At 55.0% G+C, this 19896-nt stretch overlaps 1 protein-coding gene across 10 annotated transcripts in view; it reads right to left on the reverse strand.

Annotated features, from left to right (window-relative positions):
• Positions 1-19896, reverse strand: part of GTF2IRD1 (GTF2I repeat domain containing 1) — a 120939-nt gene that overhangs the window by 19619 nt on the left and 81424 nt on the right. For all 10 annotated transcript variants that reach the window (XM_070780017.1, XM_070780016.1, XM_070780013.1 and 7 more), the window contains 3 exons: positions 19210-19293; positions 17541-17724; positions 16793-16821 (listed from right to left, as the gene is read on the reverse strand). In XM_070780017.1, the coding sequence (XP_070636118.1) occupies positions 16793-16821; positions 17541-17724; positions 19210-19293 (297 nt within the window). The remainder of the gene's footprint in view (positions 1-16792; positions 16822-17540; positions 17725-19209; positions 19294-19896) is intronic.

Below are 19896 nucleotides of genomic sequence, written 5' to 3' on the forward strand. Positions count from 1 at the left end.
TGCCAAAGGAAACATGCTCAGGTGGGCTAAAGAGCACTCTTAGTAACAGCAAGTAACAGCAAGACCCAGACAGCCTAGGACAGGAGAATGAATGAATCAATCGTGGTATAGTCAACGCAGTGGAATATTACAGAGCCCTGAAAAAAACAGCTATGGCGAAACATTTTAACGCTATGTTACGTCTTGTTAAGTGACAGAAGCAAATTCCAGGCTTTCTATAATAGGATACCTTGGGGACTTCCCCGGTGGTCCGGAGGTTAAGAATCTGCCTTCCAGTGCAGGGGACGCAGGTTTGATCCCTGGTCAGGGAACTAAGATCCCACATGTGACAAGACCCCATATGCCGCTGAGCAACTAAGCTGGCAATGAGGAGCCCGAATGCCACAACTAAGACCCTATGCAGCCAAAAATAGATACATTAAAAAAAAAAACCTCTAAAAAATAAGACACCTTGGTTATAGAAGTTAAAAAAATAAGCAAAATGAAACAATTTTGGTTTAAGCAAGTATTTTATGCAATAGACATTAAAAAAAAAATGTGTGAGCAGTGATTAAATCACAGGGGATGACACCATCAAAGACATTTTTGGGAATCTGAATATAAACTGTATACTAGATGAGAGGGAGTTAGCAAGTTTCATAAGTGTGACAACGGTATTATGGGTCTGCAAAAAAGAAGAGCATTGTTCTGGAGAGATGTGTGTTGAAATATTTAGGCATAAAGAGTCAAGACGTGCCTGCAAGTTACTTTGATGGAGAAAGAGGCAGAGACAGAAACCAATGGGGGTGGGGTCTGTGGGTGGGAGAGAGACAAGGAGGAAGGGAGGGAAGGAATTTGGCAAAATGTTAAGAATTAATGTGCTGTGCTTAGTCGCTCAGTCGTGTCCGACTCTTTGGGAGCCCATGGACTGTAGCCCGCCAGGCTCCTCTGTCCATGGGATTCTCCAGGCAAGAATACTGGAGTGGGTTGTCATGCCCTCCTCCTGGGGATCTTCCTGACCCAGGGATCAAACCCAGGTCTCCTGCATTGCAGGTGGATTCTTTACTGTGTGAACCACCAGCTCCCAATGACTCCAGGGAATTCCCTGGCAGTCCAGTGGTTAGGACTCCGCTCTTTCACTGCAGAAGGCCCAGGTTGAACCCCTGGTTTGGGGAACTAAGATCCTGTAAGATGAGAGTCTTGGCCAAAAAAAAAAGAATTAGTGAATTCAGCGAAAGAATATACTGACAGGCATTATAGTATTCTATTCTTTTTTTCCTGTAGTTTTGCAATTTTGCAGGAAAAAAAAAAAACCCCAAGAAAAAGAGACACATAAAATTCAGAATATTTGTTCCAGGGAGAGAGGCAGACAAAACGAAGGAGAGCGTTTGGGTGGGTATGTTACTGGCTCTGTTCTGATTCTTAGATGGGTGGTGGGTTCACAGGCGTTCACTGTAGTATTTATTAACAAGCGCCCAAACAAGTATGCATGCATATGAATGAAAGAATAAAAATAAATGAATACAAATGCAGTGTGGTATCCTGCATTGGAGTCTGGAATGTGAAGAGGATATCAATGGAACAGCTGAAGAAATCTAGCCTGAGCTTAGTCCATTGCAGGCGCCACCTGATGTCGAGTTTTGACAAGTGGACCATGGTTCTACAGGATGTTCGCGTCCTACATGGGTCAGACAGTACTTCGGAACTCTGTACTATCTTTGCAAGTATTTGTAAATTAAAAATTATTTCAAAATAAAAAGTTACAGCCATCAATCAATCGCTCGCTCGTTACATGCAGGGATATGGCACAATGAGTTGTGTGCTGGGGACCATGATGGAACTGATCAGTGCACGGGGTTCCCTGGGTGGAGGGAGGGAAGAAGGCATGCCTTCTTACCCAGAGTTCTCTAGGGCCGGGCTCTGTACCTCCATCAATCCATCTCCCTTCCCCGGGATGGAGGTGGGTGGTGGGTGGACCACAGCCTGCCTGGGCAGGTGATCCAGCTTCCTCCTGGAGCCCAGCTGCCTGGCCTCCAGCTGACCCACTGCAACAAGAGCCTGAAACGATGGGCAACGGAGGGCTGTTTGGCCGGGGCCTCCCCTTCTGGGGCTCCTCCAGGCCCTCCCCTCCGCCAAACACTAGGATGCAAGCCCTCCACCGGCTAACGGTGGCACTAAGGCTCAAACCCAGGTCTGTCTGACCCCTGGGTGCCATTTTCCCACCTGAGAACAGACCAGCAGCTTGACAGAGGGCTTCCTCCCAAATTCTCTTGCAGCTCCTTTTAATTGTAAATTAAAAATTCACTTGCAGCCTGAACCTGCAAGCCAGGCTGGGTAGAGCAAACATTAGGTTTTCTTGGGGCAGTGGCGGGGGGTGTCTATCCTGGATGGACGGTCCTGGGAGCGGACATACTCATGGCCCTTCCCAAGGGAAGTTACTTCCTTCCTTCTCCCCTCCCCTCCCCTCCTCCATGGTCCCAAGGCCAACAAGGCCTAGGCTGAACTGTGACATGTGGGCACAACTGGCCAGGTGCAGAAGGCTGCCCACTAAGTGTGACTGGCAGAGCATCAGCGCCCAACTTGGGCAAGATGGGCAGAAGCAGTCAGCTGACCCACATAGGCTGGGTCTCCGCTGTGCCAGGGGCCAGGGAGAAAGGAAGTATTTTGAGGCCACGATCCTTACCCTACAACATCGGTGAACTCTGCAGCCAGGGACCTGAGAACAGATGTTCCTGTGGGCCGACCGTGTGGTCTGTCTGCACGTGTTCACGATTACAGCCCCAGCACCCACAGTAACGCCCGACGCATCACAAGCACTCGGCAAATAACTGTCCAAGAAATTAAACTCCCACGTGCCAGGCACTCTTCTTAGACCTCGGCATGCATTCACTTAATCCTTCCGACAACACTAGGAAGTCGGTCCTAGGAGCATCTCCCTCCTGCAGATGGGGGGACCGAGGCACAGAGAGAAAGCCACCTGCTCCGGTGACACAGGGAGTAAGCAGGAGAGCCACGATTCATCCCAGATCACTGACCACCTGGCAGTAAGCCTCTCCGCCGAGGCTGCGAGGACAGGTAGAGGGTCTGAAATCATACTGAAGGCTAATCACAACTCAGTTTCTGCACGTGGGGAGGAACCAGATCTTCCTTCTACCCCGTCCAGCTCTCTCTGCACCCATAACCTCAAACCCATGTTTCCACCTGCCTCCCCGAGCACCTTTGTTCTGCACACCCCGCCCAGTCTCTGCCCAAGCCTCCCTCAAACCTGTCCCTCCTCCCATCTCGTGGGTCCCTGACCCCACCCTCCCACACGGTCACTCAGGAGGGAAACCTCGGCTGAATAGCGGCCCCCAAAGCTGACCATCCCCTAATCCCTGGAGCCTGTTTCTTCACATGGCAGAAGGACTATGCTGCTACCCTTAAGGATCTTGAGATGGGGGGATGATGCGGGATTATTCGAGTGGACCCCAAATGTAATCACAAGAGTCCCTAGAAAAAGGAGGCAAGGTCAAAAGCAGGAGAGGGGACAACAGAGGTTGGATGGACACGCTCTGAAGATGGAGGGGCCACAAGCCAAGGAAGGTAGGCAGCTTCTAGAAGATGGAAAAGACGCGGAAACAGATTCCCCCGAAGAGCCCTTGGAAGGAACCCGCCATGTGGACACCCTGACTACTCCTGTAAGGAGATGAACCCGGGCTGCTTTCAGCCACTGACTTACTGCAGCCACAGGAAACTCCACCCCTCTGCGCCCCTTTGCCTCCAGCTGTATTTTTTTCAGGGTGTCCCAGGTGGTAAAGAACCCATCTGCCAATACAGGAGACGTAAGAGATGTGGGTTCGATCCCTAGGTTGGGAAGATCTCCTGGAGGAAGAAATGGCAACCCACTCCAGTATTCTTGCCTGGAGAATCCCTTGGGCAGAGGAGCCTGGCAGGCTACAGTCTATAGGGTTGCAAAGAGTCAGACACAACTGAAGCGACTTAGCACGCATGGTTTTTCAAGTAAACATGTACGGATGTGAGAGATGGACCGTAAAGAAGGCTGAGGGCCAAAGAATCGATGCTTTCACACTGTGGTATTGGAGAAGACTCTTGAGAGTCCCTTGGACAGCAAGGAGATCAAACCAGTGCATCCTAAGGGAGATCAGTCCTGAATATTCTTTGGAAGGACGGATGCTGAAGCGGAAGCTCCAATACTTTGGCCACCTGATGCGAAGAGTTGATTCACTGGAAAAGATCCTGATGCTGGGAAAGACCGAAGGCGAAAGGAGAGGGGGGCCGGTGGAGGATGAGATGGTTAGATAGTGTCACTGATTCAATGGACATGAGTTTGAGCAAACTCCGGAAGATAATGGAGGACGGAGGAGCCTGGCGGGCTACAGTCCATGAGGTTGGGAAGAATCAGACCTGACTTAGTGACCAAACAACAACAAAATCCAGGTACATCCTGTCACCTTTGATGCGGCGAGAACTTCTCGGCTGGCCTCCCCGATTCCACCCTCTGCTCTGCAAGCCACTCAGACTTATCTAAACTGTCCGTCTGACCATGTCCTTCTGTTGCTTTAAACTCGCTGAGGGCTTCTGTTGTTTGTGGGGCAAATCCATCCTCCTTCCCCTGGTGAACAAGACCCTCTGCTGGAGTTTTCACCCAGCCCTGCACTCCCCGGGTCCCCACTTGAGAAGTCATAGGGAACCTGCTGTTTCATGAAACAGACAACAGAGATCCGGGGCTCCTCTACTTTGTGGGGCGGAGAGGAAGCCTCTTCCCACTCACCTTGTGGGGCATCTATAATCCTAAGCTGTGGGGACTGGGGCCTGTTGAAAAGCCATTGTCGTTCAGGGCCTGACGTCTGATTTCCTTGCAAGATGCTCAGCCACGTCTCTGGGCCGTGGGACCCTCAGGGTCACAAGGGGAGAAGGGCCTCCTCCCAGGGAGAAGGGGGTTCTTCCACTCACCCCCAGGACACCACCCCCTCCTGGCTCCTCCCGGTTTCTTCCTGACCTACAAAGACTGAAGGTACCGGGGTCCTGACCTGCTGAGTCCACTCATTTCTGATGATCTCATTTTGTTTGGGCTTTATTTATGTATTTTTATTTTTTGGCCTCACTAGGCGGCGTGTGGGATCTTCGTTCCCGGACGATGGATGTGCCCCACTGAATTGGAAGTGCGGAGTCTTAACCATTGGACCACCAGGGAAGTCCCCGTTTGGGCTTCAAATATTACCAGCAATGCGCTTGTGATTCTCCAAATGACATATCAAGTATGGACCGCTCCCCTGAGCCCCCTGCTTGTACGTCAAACTGCTCTTGGAGATGTGTGCGCATGCTTAGCCCTGTCCGACTCTTTGCAACCCCAAGAACTGCAGCCCGCCAGGTCCTCTGTCCTTGGGATTCTCCAGGCAAGATCACTGGAGTGGGTTGCCATTTCCTCCTCCAGGGGATCTTCCTGACCCCGGGATCAAACCCACATCTCCTGTGTCTCCTGCGCTGGCAGGCAGATTCCTTACCGCTGAGCCACCTGGGAAGCCCCCAGACTTAATAAGCCACAAACATGCCTGAGACCTCCCCCACTCCCCACCCCGGCACCTCTTCCTGCATCTTCCGAATCTCAGCTACCTATCAGCACCTCCATCCTTGCAGAAGCTCACTCCAAATCCCTGAGGTCAAGCTCGACTCCCCCTACCTATCCTCTTGCTCACAGCCCCTACCAGCAAGCAAATTGTTGGTTTTAGCTACAAACTCTGCCCAGAGTCAAAAACTCACCATGGCTGCAGCCACCCCCGGGGCCTCGCATGTGTTGCTATGACCACCTCCTTACATCGCCCCCTGCTGCCTCCCTGCGTGTCCTCACCCAGCAGCCTGAAGGGTCCTGTTAGATCCTAAACTGGATTCTGTTTCTCCTCTGCTCCGAAGCCTGCACTGGCTCCCAGCTCCCTTGGAATAAGGGTCGGCATCCTGATCCAGCGCCCACAATCGGCCTTCTCTCCCATTTCCACCCCACCTCCCACCCTGGCAGGGGACCTCAGGGTCTCTGCAGTCTGTACTTGGCCTGCAAGGTTCTTCCCTGCGCACCCTCTGGCTCTACTGCCCACTTCAGGCTTTTGCTTACAGGCTTTCCCTGGCCACCCCCATATCAACCCACTGCGACTCCCTAAAAATAAACACAACCTCTCCCATCTGCTTCTCAGCCCTCAACATCTGGTACCCTTGATCCTTCGCACATCGTCTGTTCTCTGCAACCACACCAGAATGTAAATCCCACGAGGCAGTGTGAAGAAAGTGAAAGCATCAGTCACTCAGTTGTGTCCGACTCTTTGCAGCCCCATGGACTGCAGCCCTCCAGGCTCTGCCCAAGGGATTCTCCAGGCAAGAATACTGGAGTGGGTTGCCATTCCCTTCTCCAGGAGATCTTCCCTACCCAGGGATGAAGCCCCGGTCTCCTACATTGTAGGCAGATTCTTTACCATCTGAGCCACCAGGGAAGCCCTCAGCCCAGTGCCCGGTCCAGCAGACACTTCGAGACTGTTCACCGACTAAGTAACTGGCCCTTTGCTCCCAAACTTGAAGGGTCCCTTCTGCAGGCTGTGCTGTCCTGTCCCCAAGCCTGCAGAGGGACTGCAGAGGGCTAGGGCTGTGTCCCCATCCCCACCTCCCACCACCGAAAGGTCTCTTTTGCCACCAGACCCTGGAGGTGGCTCAGACGGTAAAGAATCTGCCTGCAATATAGGAGACCTGGGTTCGATCCCTGGTTTAGGAAGATCTTCTGGAGGAGGAAATGGCAACACACTCCAGTGTTCTTGTGAGGAGAATCCATGGACAGAGGAGCCTGGTGGGCTATAGTCCATGGAATCGCAATGAGCTGGACATGACTAAGGGACTAACACTTTTTACTTTCTCTCCCTGGAGGTTGGCAAGATCCAGCCCCCCCAGGAAACAACGTGTGCTGAGCCATCCTTTGTGCCCCCTCCCCACCAGGCCTCCACTTTCTGTGGCTCAAAGACGGATTTCTCAGCCAGAGAGCTTCGGTTGGGCACGAGGTGCCTGGTGACCCCAGAGCTGATCCCATTCCAGTCCAAATAAAGGCGTTGGTTATTCCTGTCGGCTTGGGTGGTCCCAGCTGGGGAACTAGTTTCGGTGAGGTTTTCTGGAATGCTACAGAAGAGTTTGAAGCCCCTCACTGTTCCCTTCTGGGGCCTGAGCCCCCTGCCTAACAACTGCTGGGAATCTTGGGGTAGCCCTCCCCTCCCCTGGCAGAGCTGGGGGAGGACAGGGCTGGGACCACCACCGACCACCCCAGGGGCAGGGTGGGGGGCAGCCTTCGATCCCCGCTGGGCCCCCACAGGCCAGGAAAGGGCGGGGCCTCCTGACACCACATTGTTCCACGGCCCACGGGGCCGCCTCGCCTGGAAGAAAGGAGGCAGCCGGCCAATTCTGGGCCTGGCAGCCAGTCATCTGCCCACAAAGGCCTCCGGGCCCCGCCCAGCAGATGCCAGCTCCTCCCGGGATGGCAGAAGGGAGATCATTACTGGAGCCTAATTAACAAAGAAAAGCAGAGATAATTAAGTGGAGAAACATGTGGCTGGCGCTGGAATTGCGATATCTTTAGAAACTTGAGAAAGGACGATCTTATTTTGAGCTCTCGAGAGCCTGACGGAGTTGGAAGGGTGGAGAGGGGGTGGGGTAGGGAAGAGAGAAAGGGGGGGTGTGTGTGTGACAAGGCTAGAGGGTGGACCACGGAGGCTGTCCCTGCTCCGTGTGACCTCAAGGCCGAGAGATAGCAAGGTTACTTTCCCAGGTCAGAGACAGTACGTTAATTCATCCAAGGTCACCTAGCTCCTGAGTGGGGCCAGCAGGGGACTTTCCCCTGTTCCTATTCAGTCCCTTCCCCAATGCCCTCTGCTGAGGTCAACGTCAGCCCCTTTTCCGGAAAGCCCACCCCTCCCAGCACCCAGTGAGTGACAGGAGACCTAGAAGAGGCCCCAGTGGGGACAATGACAAGAGGTGCCATGTGGGGCTGGGAACATTCCTTCCTCATGAAAAATGGAAGTTTTAGTTGCTCAGTCGTGTCTTACTCTTTGCAACCCCACAGACTGCAGCCCACCAGGCTCCTCTGTCTATGGGATTCTCCAGGCAAGAATACTGGAGTGGGTTGCCATGCGCTCCTCCAGGGGATCTTCCCCATGGAGGGGATGGAACCTGTATCTCCTGCATTGGCAGGCAGATTCTTTCCCGTCTGAGCCACAGGGACCCTCCCCGCAAAAGGGATCACAGCCCTCCCCTTGGCCGACCCTTCACCCAGAGCTGAGCTTCTCAAACTGGGCCTCAGGCAACACTGGGGTGGGAAGTAGGTCAGATGGGATGCCAGCAAGTCATATTTTCTCAGCAGGATATAATCCGACAGAGTTCCTTAAATGAAAAGCCAAGTGGAGGGTTTATGGAGCGGGGCCCTTCTGAGGTAAAGCTGGGGCCCAGCAGAGCTTGGACCCTGACCTGCGGGGGTGCTCGGGCTCCGGCCGTGGAGACGTCAGCGGAAGGGCTTGCCAAGGCCGGGTCTGCAGGGTCCAGTCCACGCTGCAAAGCCAGGCCTTCCAGGCCCTCCACGCTCGGGCCTAGCCGGCCTCTTGGCCTTGCCCGCCCCCCCGAACACGACAGGCTATTTATTCCTCTTCTTCTTGCCTCGCTGGGGCACCCAAGACAGCCCTGGTTTGGCTGGGGGTGGTGCAGGTCAAGGGCAAAATCGGACTTGCTAGTCTCACAGAGGAAGTCGGCAGCTCTGCTCTGACTATGGGGTCCCTAGCCCCTTTTCTCGGGTGGTAAGTGGGAGTAGGGGGGTGCCTGGCTGCTCACCACTGAGTTTTCTCAAGCTGGCAGGGAGGATGAGCTGCTGGAGACCAAAGAATCCAACCAAAAGAAGAGGAAGCTGGCTGAGGCCTAGGGGAACTGTGTGTTTGGCCAGAAGACAGCCAGGGCAGACAGCTGTGAGCAGGGCAGCAGGGTTGTCAGAGGGTGGGGAGGCCCCTGGGTCTGCACCCTTCCTGGTTCTAAAGGGCTAGGACTCTGGGCAGACAGGCATGGCACGCACAAGCCAAAGGTAGCTGCAATGGGTAAAGCCTTCCTCCATCTCCTGCAGCGACCCGAGGTGAGTGGCCGCTTGGATGCTTCCAGTGACAGAGAACTCACTACCTAACAAGACTTTTTTTTTTTTTTTTTTTAAACTGCTGTGCTTCAAGATCGGTTCTAGAATATTCATTTCCTTGATCTCGCTGGTGTTGCCTAGGCCTCTGCTGTCATCTGAGATCTGCAAAGAGCTGCCTGACTCAGCTCTTCGGACCTGCAAATCCCTCCACCTCCTTCCCTCAGGCTCCACCTCCTCTGTTCCTTCACAGGCTCCTCATCCTCAAGGTCCCGTGGAGGGCAGTGAGCTCCTGGGCTCTGCCCTGGGACCTCTCTGCCTGCTCCACACTATCCAGAGTTTGTGGTTGCAGCTGCCACCTTCACCAGACTGGGCCCAGCCCCAGTGCCACCCTACAGGCTCTGGGCACCACTTGGGTCCTGTCAACTGCACACATGCTCCTGGGTTTCTCGCAGGCCTACAGATCCAGCCCTGAAGATGGATACCACCATCACCCTGCTGGAACCTTCTGCCCTCCCTCCTCACTCCCCACTGCCACCTCTAGATCCTAATTCCACCTACCCCTGGGTCCTGCCGCCCATGCTGCCCCAGTTTTGCCTTCTCCCATCTACCTCGGTGGGTAGAAGAGTGGTTACCATGGTAATGATAAGACAAGACAAACCCAACCCTATCATTTCCTTGACAGAAAAAGCTTCCAATATTATGGGAGAGAGCTTGAGTCACCAGTGTTACGTCAAGGCCGGGTATGATTCCGGCCTCACCCTGGTGCTGCCATCCACCCCCGCTGCCCAACGCCACTGGCCCAGTCTCCAGAATGGAATGGCCCTGAGCACGACTGCGGCCCTGTGTTAACTACCTGACTGCTTCCTTCAGCCTCAGTGTGCTCAGCGGCAAAAATGGGAATGTAGAGAGTACCGACGTTGCAGGCTTGCTGTGAAGACACCATGAGCCTCGGGTCAGAGGCCCAGGGCCAGGTATGCAGTGGGCGCTCAGCGAGGCACTGAACTTGCACGGGGCTCTGGAAACCCAGGCTGCTCCCGTCCTACTTCCCGGGGATCAACCTGCTGGCAGACACACCTTCCAAGCCCCTGACCCTCCCTGTCCTGACAACCTCTCCTCCCTCCAGCCACGTCTAAACCTCTTGGTCATCAACAGTGGTGGCCTCTCCACAGTGTCCAGGTCATACATTCTTCTGAGACTGTTCCTTCCCATCTTCCCAGTCCTTCCCCTAGGACCCTGACTCCAATAATCCTTCCTCCCACACCCCTCCGCCCCAGGACACACAGTCTTCTGTCCTTACCACCTTTCCCCTGTCCCTCTCTGGGCAGAGGGGCTCTATCTGGCATGTGGTCTCAGCATCCCCCATAAGCCTCCTATTCTCAGGGGGACGCCTCTCCTCTGGCCACCTCCCCATCCGCTCTGCCACTAGGTCACTCATTTCTCTAAAAATCACACCATCACTATTCAATGTCCAAACCCCTCTGCTAAAGCCCATTCCACCCTGCAGCTCCTACCCCATTTCTCCCTTGACCCTGCTGAGTTCCATGTCTTTCCTCTCATTCTCCCCCCGAGCTCACGATTCCAATCAGGTCCCTTGCCTCCTTGAAACTGCTCTTGACCGCGCCGACCCTGGACGCCTGGGCTGCTCCATCCCATGGCCCCATCTTGGGTCTGCACCTGACCCTGCAGCACTGGGCCTGGGCGATCTGTTTCCTTTTCCAACAGTTTGTCACTGAGTTTCCAGGACATCACTCCCTCTGGGGGGATTCACTTATCTCTCCTCTGCTCTCAAAGGGCCCCAGGGTTCATCCTTGGACCCCTCGTGACTGTCCATGCCCAACACCACTATGATCCATTTTCATGACTGATATACACGTGTCTCCAGTGGGGCTCTCTGCAGCTGAATGCTCTGCCCCTGAGTCACAGTCTCCCCCAAATGGGACTCTCTCTTGTTTACAGATCCAGCTGCCTGCCCAAGCTATCCACTTGGGTGTCAAATCTGCCCACCATTCAGATCCTACCTCCCCTCCTCCTCCAAAGTCTTGATGACATCTTTGATCTTTCTTTCTCATACCCCTCATCCACACTCAGAAATCCTGCTGGGGGACTTCCCTGGTGGTCCAATAATTAAGACTTCGCACTTCCATTGCAGGGGGCACAGGTTCAATCCCTGGTCTAATCCCTGGAACTAAAATCCCACATACCATGAGGCTTGGCCAAAAAAATAAAAAGCAATCCTGTTGACCCTATTTTCCAAATATGTCCAGGGCCCCAGGGCCTTTGCACTGATGGACTCTTCTCCCTGGATGTCTTGACCTAGATTTCTACATGGCTTATACCCTCTCTTCATTCAGGCCTTTACTCCTGGTAGCCTCTAAAACTGTGCTCTTGAAAGAAAGTCCTAATTTTGCATTTGTCTCCATGGTACTCATCACTATTGAATATATTATTTGTTCTTATTTATCTGCCTCCCTGACTAGAATATAAGCACCATGATGGCAGAGTTTTTTTTTCTATTTTGTATTCCCAGATATCGCTTGGCATAGAGACGGCAGACATTCAATAACGTTTTGTTGTTGTGCAAAGAAGTGAGCTCAGAGGACTGTGAGCCTAAAGGGTTAGACAGGACTAATGTTATAGATTGGAGAAGGCAATGGCACCCCACTCCAGTACTCTTGCCTGGAAAATCCCATGGACAGAGGAACCTGGTGGGCTGCAGTCCATGGTGTCGAGAAGAGTCGGATACGACTGAGCGACTTCACTTTCACTTTTCACTTTCATGCATTGGAGAAGGAAATGGCAACCCACTCCAGTGTTCTTGCCTGGAGAATCCCAGGGACGGGGGAGCCTGGTGGGTTGCCGACGATGGGGTCGCACAGAGTTGGACACGACTGAAACGACTTAGCAGCAGCAGTAGCAATGTTATAGATGCTGATAGCCAGAAGGGGGCAGCAAAGACCTATCTAGTGTGGATAGGCGGTTGTGGTGGGAAGAGCCTGGGAGCGGGCTGTGTGACCTCCAGTGAGCTCCTTAAGCTCTCTGAGCCTGTTTCCTCCTGTAGGGCTGGTTATGGGGGGTGGGCAGGAGATCATATGTGTCAGTATGGGAAGGCTTGGTAGCTGGCAGACCATCGGATGAGCAGATGTTAGGTGTCCATGGTGTGAGGAGTTGCCCCGCTGTCCACTCTTGGGGGAGAGGGCTGTCATTTAACTACAATGCACTCCGATGACAGAGCATTATAAAGTGATTTAAAGACATGGGAAAATGCTTATGCTTTAAGCATACGTGTTTGTAAGTTTAGAGAAAGCATAAGATATACAATTAATAAGCTTGGGGGGAAATCTGGAAGAAATTATCATCATAAAAGTGAATAGCCATTTATGGACATCTCTGGTGGTCCAGTGGTTAAGAATCCGCCTGTCAATGCAGGGGACATGGGTTCTATTCCTGGTCCGGGAAGATCCCACATGCTGCAGGGCAACCGAGTCCGCGCACCACAAGGTGACTGAGCCCGAGATGGACCCTCGAGACACAGCGGCTGAAGCCCGTTCGCCTAGAGCCCGTGCTCCACAGGAGAAGCCACCACAGCTCAATGAAGAGGAGCCTCTGCTCGCCACAAATAGAGAAAGCCCACGCGCAGCAAATAGAGATCCAGCACAGCAAAAAAAAGAGAGAGAGAACCTCCTCCAGGAAGCCTTCCTGACCCCCTGGAATAACAAAATTGCCTGCCAACCCCACTGGCCGAGCCCTTCCCGTCACAGCTGGTCCAGAACTGACAGCTTTACAAATACGTTTCTGAATCATCAGCAGGGGGAAACCGTCCTCCACGGCTGACCCACCGCTGCCCACCACTCTGCTACCCAGATCACCTGGGGAAGCAGGTATGACCAGCTCCATCTCACCGAAGAGGAAGTGGGGGCTTGGAGATGAGAAATAAGGATCCCAGGGTCACATGGTTAGTAAGAAGGGTCAGGGCTCTCAGTCTGGGTCTGCATGTGCGCCAGCCTGTGCTCTCCCACAGCCCCCATACCGCCTCGCCCCCAACCCCAAAATACATTATCTGCCACTCCTCCATGTGCCCAGGGCTCCCGCCTCCAGTACAGCCCCCGTTCCTCTAGGCTCTGGCGCTTGCGGCCGTACCGCCTTCCCTTGAGACCTGATCTCCTGTTCCCATTCTCCTGGGAACCCCGGGAGCTGGTCCATATCAGGCTTCCGTGACTGTCCGACAGTCTGGGAACAGCCATTTCTGGGGCAGGAGCGGCACTCAGTGACCTCTGGTGAACCCTTGGAGGCCCCTGGGAGCCTGGACGCCTTCCCAGCCCAGTGTGACAAGTGGCATGAGTAAGCGCAGAGCTGGCCAGCTCCAGCCCCTCCAGGCTGACACCTGGCCCGGAAGTCAATGCCTGGAAAGGCACTGGCAGTTCCCTCTCCGAGGCCCGGGGCCAGGGCCACATTTCCGTCTCCTCTTCCAGGCAGTCTGCCATCCTCTCCTGTACCATGTGGGCAGAGAAAGCATTTCCAAGGGGCTTCCCTGGTGGCTCAGACGGTAAAGAATCTGTCTGCAATGCAGAAAACCCGAGTTTGATCCTGGGTTGAGAAGATACCCTTGGAGAAGGAAATGGCAACCCACTCCAGTATTCTTGCCTGGAAAATTCCACGGACAGAGGAGCTTGGCGGGCTACAGTCCACGGCATTGCAAAGAGTCGGACACAACTGAGTGACTAACACTTTGATCTTCTCTACATACACAGGGGCTACGGGGAAGGCTGATGGGTGCGTGGGCAGACTGGCACAGAGAAATGGGGGGCAGGTGGCCGCCATGGGGTAAAGGCTGGGATTCAAGAAGCTGCTCAAACAGGAATATGCACCATCAAAACCCCCTTGCAGGAGGGCGAGCCGTGACCAATGGAACAGGTCACCCCCAGAAGGAGGTGAAGGCTGCTGGCTGCCTCTCTGCCCCCAGCATTTCTCCCCAAAGCCCGACTTGCCACTATTTGGTGGCTGCTCTGAATGACGTGCCACCTGCCTGGCATCCGATGGAGCAGGGAGCCAGGTGTGGGGTCAATGCTTCCTCCACTAAGGGTTGGGCATCCTGAGAAAATCACTGAAGTTCCCTCGGCCTATTTCTTCACCCATAAAAAGGGACAGAAGGATTTTCCTGGTGGTACAGTGGATAAAAATCTGCCTGCCAATGCGGGGGACACAGGTTCAATCCCTGGTCGGGGAAAATTCCACACGCTGCGGAGCAACCAAGCCTGTGTGCCACAACTCCTGAGCCTACACGCTGCAAGTACTGAAGCCCGTGAGCCCTAGAGGCTGTGCTCCACAAGAGAAGCCACCGCAATGAGAAGCCTGCGCACCACAGAGCCCCTGTTCGCCGCAACTAGAGAAACCCCGTGCGCAGCCGTGAAGACCCAGCGCAATAAAAAAAAAGGCGGGGGGCGGGCAAGGGACAGAAAAAGGTAACAGGGCCAAGCGCTGAACTCATAGCCCAGCACACATCAGGGGTCAGAAATGACGTTTTCTTGCTCCGTTTTCCAACTCATTAACACACATGCCCGCTCCGGGAGCTGCTGTATTTTCAGGCCTCTACAGGGCCTGGGTAGGAAGCCCTGGGCAGCACAGGGCGTGTAGGGGGGAGGCCGTTGGACCGCCTCGCTGTGTTTCTCCAGCAGAGGGAGGCCTGTCTGCTCCCACGGCCACCGCTCGTAGGAGCAGGATGGACACTGCCCAGCACGGACACCTACCGGGCAGAAACAGAAGTCGGGGCGGGCAGCAGATTGAAGCTGATTCAGTACAAGTGCTGACGGGGTCGCGGGGCCCCTGCTTCGGGATAGGCGAGTGGACCAGAGGCCACTGGCCACGGCCCTGGAGCCAGGCAGGTCCATAGCCCAGCCACAGTCACAGGGCAGGGATGGGCCCGGGAATGCGATGAGAAGGGGATCCATGGGCCTGTGATGTCCTCACGAGCACCTGGGCCCTCCTTTCCGTGTTCTGTCCTGCAGACCCCGGCAGCCGCAGGCCCCACCTCCCCATGGGGGCGACCGGCTGCAGATCATAGGCCCAGAGGCCAGCCAGGCCACCTGCTGGCTGTGTGATGCAGGCACATCACTGAGATGCGAGTCTCAGTTTCCCCCTGAAAGTTGGACTTGCGTGCCAAACTCCCAGATCGAAGGAGTAAACGAGATGCCTCCTGTGTGTGTCCATTGCTGTAACCATGGTACCCAGAACACTGTCTGGCGATGGCAGGAAGGACCTCCAGAAACACATGTAAAACGGACCCAGGTGAAGCGGTCTGCACTGGGTCTGATGCCCAGAAACGTCTTGGCAAGGTTTCCTCCAGGGCCACTGTCTCTACCTTACTGACATCATCCGATGGCACCTCTAAGAGTTCTAGAAAAACACCTTGGGTGTGGACCTTGGACCTCTCCTACTCACCCATCTGACCACCTGCTTCTCCTTCCCTCTCCTGGCTCTCCAGTCCGGCTCTCCCAAGGCCCCATCAAAGCCTTCCTCTCCTGAAACCCTCTCTGAGCACCCCTCCCTCTGCTTCTCTTCCTGGGGGTCCCTGCAGCCAATGGCAGCTGCCACATCACTATACGCCTTGGTGAGTCTGACCCCTCCAGGTCACGCCCACCCAGAAGCCCACCAAGCCAGGCCAGGGCGCAGGGAGCAGGTCCAGGCAGGAGGGTCAGGGTGCACAGAGACGGGTGGTGAGTGACGTGGCCGGGGCCATAACATCAAATTCCTGTTGTTGTTTAGTCACTAAGTCTTGTCTGACTCTTTTGCGACCCCACAGACTGTAACCCACCAGGTTCCTCTGTCTGTGGAATTCTCCAGGCAAGAATACTGGAGTGGGTAGCCAGTCCCTTTTCCAGGGGATCTTCCTGGCCCAGGAATTGAACCCACATCTCCTGCATTGCAGGCGGGTTCTTTATCACTGAGCCACCCGAGAAGCCCTCAGATTCCTGTACTGCAGGCTCTTTATGTTCCCAGCACAGCCTCCCCAAGGGCCTGGGGCTGCCAGTGGCTCTGGGTAGGAGAGGAGAGGCAGCAAGGCTCTGGGCTCAGCACAGGCAGCCACCTCCTCGGAGGCCTGGGCCATCCCTAGGTGCTGATTGGGTGATCATGTCACCTGCGCGGGGACAGCCTCTGCTCATTCAGGGTTTGGGAGGGCCAGGACATAGCCTGGGGGAGGATGGACGGGAGTGGATGTCTTGAGAAGGGCCAGGAGAGGCGTTTTACAAAGTGGGTAAACGCTTACCCACATCTCACCACCAAGCTCGCAGGTTCCCACGCAGACACTCCTCTCTCTGAAGTTAGGAACCCACCTGCCATCAACCTTATCCGCTCAGCAAGGACCCTCATGGGGGAAGTTGGGGGTCACTGACCCAGCCGGGCCCTTCTCTCCTGAATCCTGGCTGGGTGAAGCTTAAAAGTCACCTGTGGCCCACCACCATCCCTTTCTGCGTTGCAGGAACCGGGTCCCGGTTCTAACTTGACCTTACTTCCCGCTTCCCCAACCCCGGGGCCACTTCCCAGGGCAGACATGGCGGGGCTCCTGCTCCAGGGCCCCAGAAGCTGCGCTCCATGGTGAGCTCTGCTCTGGCCGCTGCCCCTAGCACCATGGCCCGCCCCTGCCCCTCTACGCCAAGTGGCCCTCCCACAGCCAGCACCTCTTACCAGGCTTCGGGATGAGTCCTTGGAAAGGCCTGGAAAAGAAACAGAGACAGGAGTGTCAGGCGAGAGCCTGGGAGCTTGCAAGGAATGTGTGGGGCCTGCCCCGGACCAGCTAAACCAGTATCTGCAATGTTCAGGGGGGAAATGGGCTGCATGGTGTGGCCTGTGGGATCTTAGTTCCCTGACCTGGGATCAAACCCGGGACTCTGGCAGTGAGAACACCGAGTCCTAATTCCCAGACAGCCAGGGAATTCCCCAGAAACTGCATTTAACAGGATGTCTGGGGCTCTGTGTGCACGGGACCTCGGGACCCTGGGATGCTGGGACGGTCGGCAGGGCTTCTGTGTACCAGGTGGAGCAGGGTCTCCTGCTGGCACCGCCCTGCCAGCTCCGCAGTGCCATGCACATCACTTGTCTCGGTCTCCTCCCCTCTGACATGGGACAAAGGCCTCTCTCCCAGGGGAACAGGAGTGCAGTGAGCAGCCACCAAGGCAGGGAGACGGGGCCCATGAAGGCTGCCCCTGCTATGGTGTATGGGGGTGCGGGGGACCTAGTCTCATCTCTTTGGGGCTCTGTGCACCCCAGCTGGCCTGCGGGGCCCCCTCCTCCAACCCCCAGGATCCAGGTGGTGCTGGGAAAGCCGCCTTGTCCCGCCGGAAGGGCAGGATCACCCGAAGGCCAGGCCAAGGGTCCGCGATGTGAGGCCCCTCCTGGCCCTTGCCTCCACTCTCTTCCCCCATTCCCTGAGTACCTGGTGACAGTGAACTTGATCTTGTCAGCCACCGCGAGGATCCTCTCCAGGTTCTGGGAGCCAAAGGTGCAGGGCTTTCGGAACGGGATCCCCGGGGGCAGCCCCTCGATGATGACTGAGCCAGGGTTACTCTTGATCCGCTTGTAGGGCACCTGGACTGGGTACTTGATACCCAAGGCCTCCCCTGCGGACAAGAGGGACAGAGAAGTGTTGTCGGGAGCCACAGGCAGGGCTGGTGTGCTGTCAGCAGCTGGGGGTGCTCTGCATATATGAGTGTGATACACCCCTGTACATGGGGGAATGGGAGGTACCATGTAGCGCTACAGACAGGCACAATCAGTAGGGGACTGGGAAGTGGGGGGCCTAGGGGGCTGTGGAGTGGGTCTGTGCCTGAGCTGGGCTGAGGAGCAGGCGGGGGATGTGTGGCTATAGTTGCTGGGGAGAAGACTGCTCCTAACGTGTCAGCCTCACAGCTCGAGAATCTGAAAGCCATCTTGCAGATGGTACCTTGTGGGCACACCTGGTCCTTCCCTACAACACTTGACCCTCCTCCCTCAGTGAGGTTCCGCCTCACCCTGGCTCTGGATTGGCCTGGCCAGAGAGGGCAGATCAAATGTGGGAGCAGGGAAGCCAGCCAGGGTGTGGCTCAGACCTCAGGGCCTTCTTTCCATATCTGGGGCTTGGCCTCACTTCTGCTGCCCACCTTCTGCAGAGAGCAGTGGCATGTCCATCCCAGGGCCTGTGCTGACAGCCTGGGGGCTGTCCTGAGGCCACTGCTGACCCACTGTCAGGCTGACATGAACATCCATGGCTCCCTGCCTAGGCAGGGTGCACCACGGAAGCATCCTCCTGGACCAAGGGTTGGACACCCCTCAGTGTCCCGGGTAGCCCGCTTACGAAGACAAGCCTGCGGAAATCTCCCACGTCTTGGACAAGGAGAAACAGCTGAACTTTTTCTGGGCAATAAACTAATTTTTATCTCGTGGACACTGAGAATGGTATCCAGTTCCAATTCAGTCGCTCGGTCACATCTGACTCTTTGCGACCCCATGAACCGTAGCACGCCAGGCCTCCCTGTCCATCACCAACTCCCAGAGTCTACCCAAACCCATGTCCATTGAGTCGGTGATGCCATTCAACCATCTCATCCCCTGTCGTCCCCTTCTCCTCCTGCTCTCAATCTTTCCCAGCATCAGGGTCTTTTCAAATGAGTCAGCTCTTTGCATCAAAATGGTATAACTGGTCTCATTTCCCTTTTTGCTCTGGCTCCTAGGAAACTCAGAGCCCCACATTCATTAAGTATAGAACTGCTGAGTCTTCATGTCACCCCTGGTTTGCGCCTTTGCTTCAGCTTGTCTGTTCAGTGTTACTGAGACATAATTCACATATCATAACATTTACCATCTTAAATAATCCAGTGGTTTTATTAGTAGTAGTAGTAGCAGCAGCAGTAATGTTTTTTGGCTACATCCGTGGCATGTGTGGTCTTAGTTCCCTGACCAGGGATTGAACCTGCAGCCCCTGCATTGGAAGTGTGGAGTCTTAACCACTGGATCACCAGGGAAGTCCCAGTGCTCAAGAAATGTTTGCATGCGGGTTGAGTGGTCTTCCCAGAGGAGACCATGGCCCCACCTCTCTTCCCTTCCGTCCGGGGCACCCTGGGGCTCACCATATTTCTTATTGAACAGATCCTGAACTTGCTCCCTCAGTGTGTTGGCAATGTCGATCCGTGAGAGTCTGGCGTCATAATTTTCTGCCAAGTGAAAAACAATTACGGATTTGGGCTGTTAAATGAAAAGGCACTTGATGACTTTCACAGAATATGATTTTCTAATTATGGGGAACTCCTTCTCGGGCAATTATCAGCTCCTTGGAGGGGCCCCTCGGAGAACTCCAGCACTAACATCTTGACGGGGACGTGTGTTTGCTCCGGAAGGACTCACACTATTGCGACGACAGCAATGAGTCGGAAATTAAGTTAATTGTTGACATTTGAAAACCACACCAATAGCCAGACCTGGAGGGGCGAGACCCCACGAAAGGGAGCAGCCCTGCATCACGAAGAGTGGAACGGGGCCTCGGTCAGGGTCAGCAGGGAGGCGGGAGGCTAAGCAGGGAGCTGAGGTCACTGACCACGACCCCGTGGAGCCAGGGAGCCAGCCTGGCAGTTCCCACGGTCACTCGCTCACTCACCCAGAGGGTGTTTGCTAAGAAACCCATGAGTCCATGCCATGAGGCCCCCGGATGTTGGGGGACATTACAGCGTGACACTGCCTTGTGGGCAAAGAGAGGTGGGGGGAGGCTGGAGGGAGGGGATGGGTCTCTGGGTAGTTGGACCCCAGTTTGCTAAAAGGGC

The sequence above is a fragment of the Bos indicus genome, chromosome 25 (genome assembly GCF_029378745.1).
Source record: "Bos indicus isolate NIAB-ARS_2022 breed Sahiwal x Tharparkar chromosome 25, NIAB-ARS_B.indTharparkar_mat_pri_1.0, whole genome shotgun sequence".
In the NCBI taxonomy this organism is placed as follows: Eukaryota; Metazoa; Chordata; class Mammalia; order Artiodactyla; family Bovidae; genus Bos; species Bos indicus.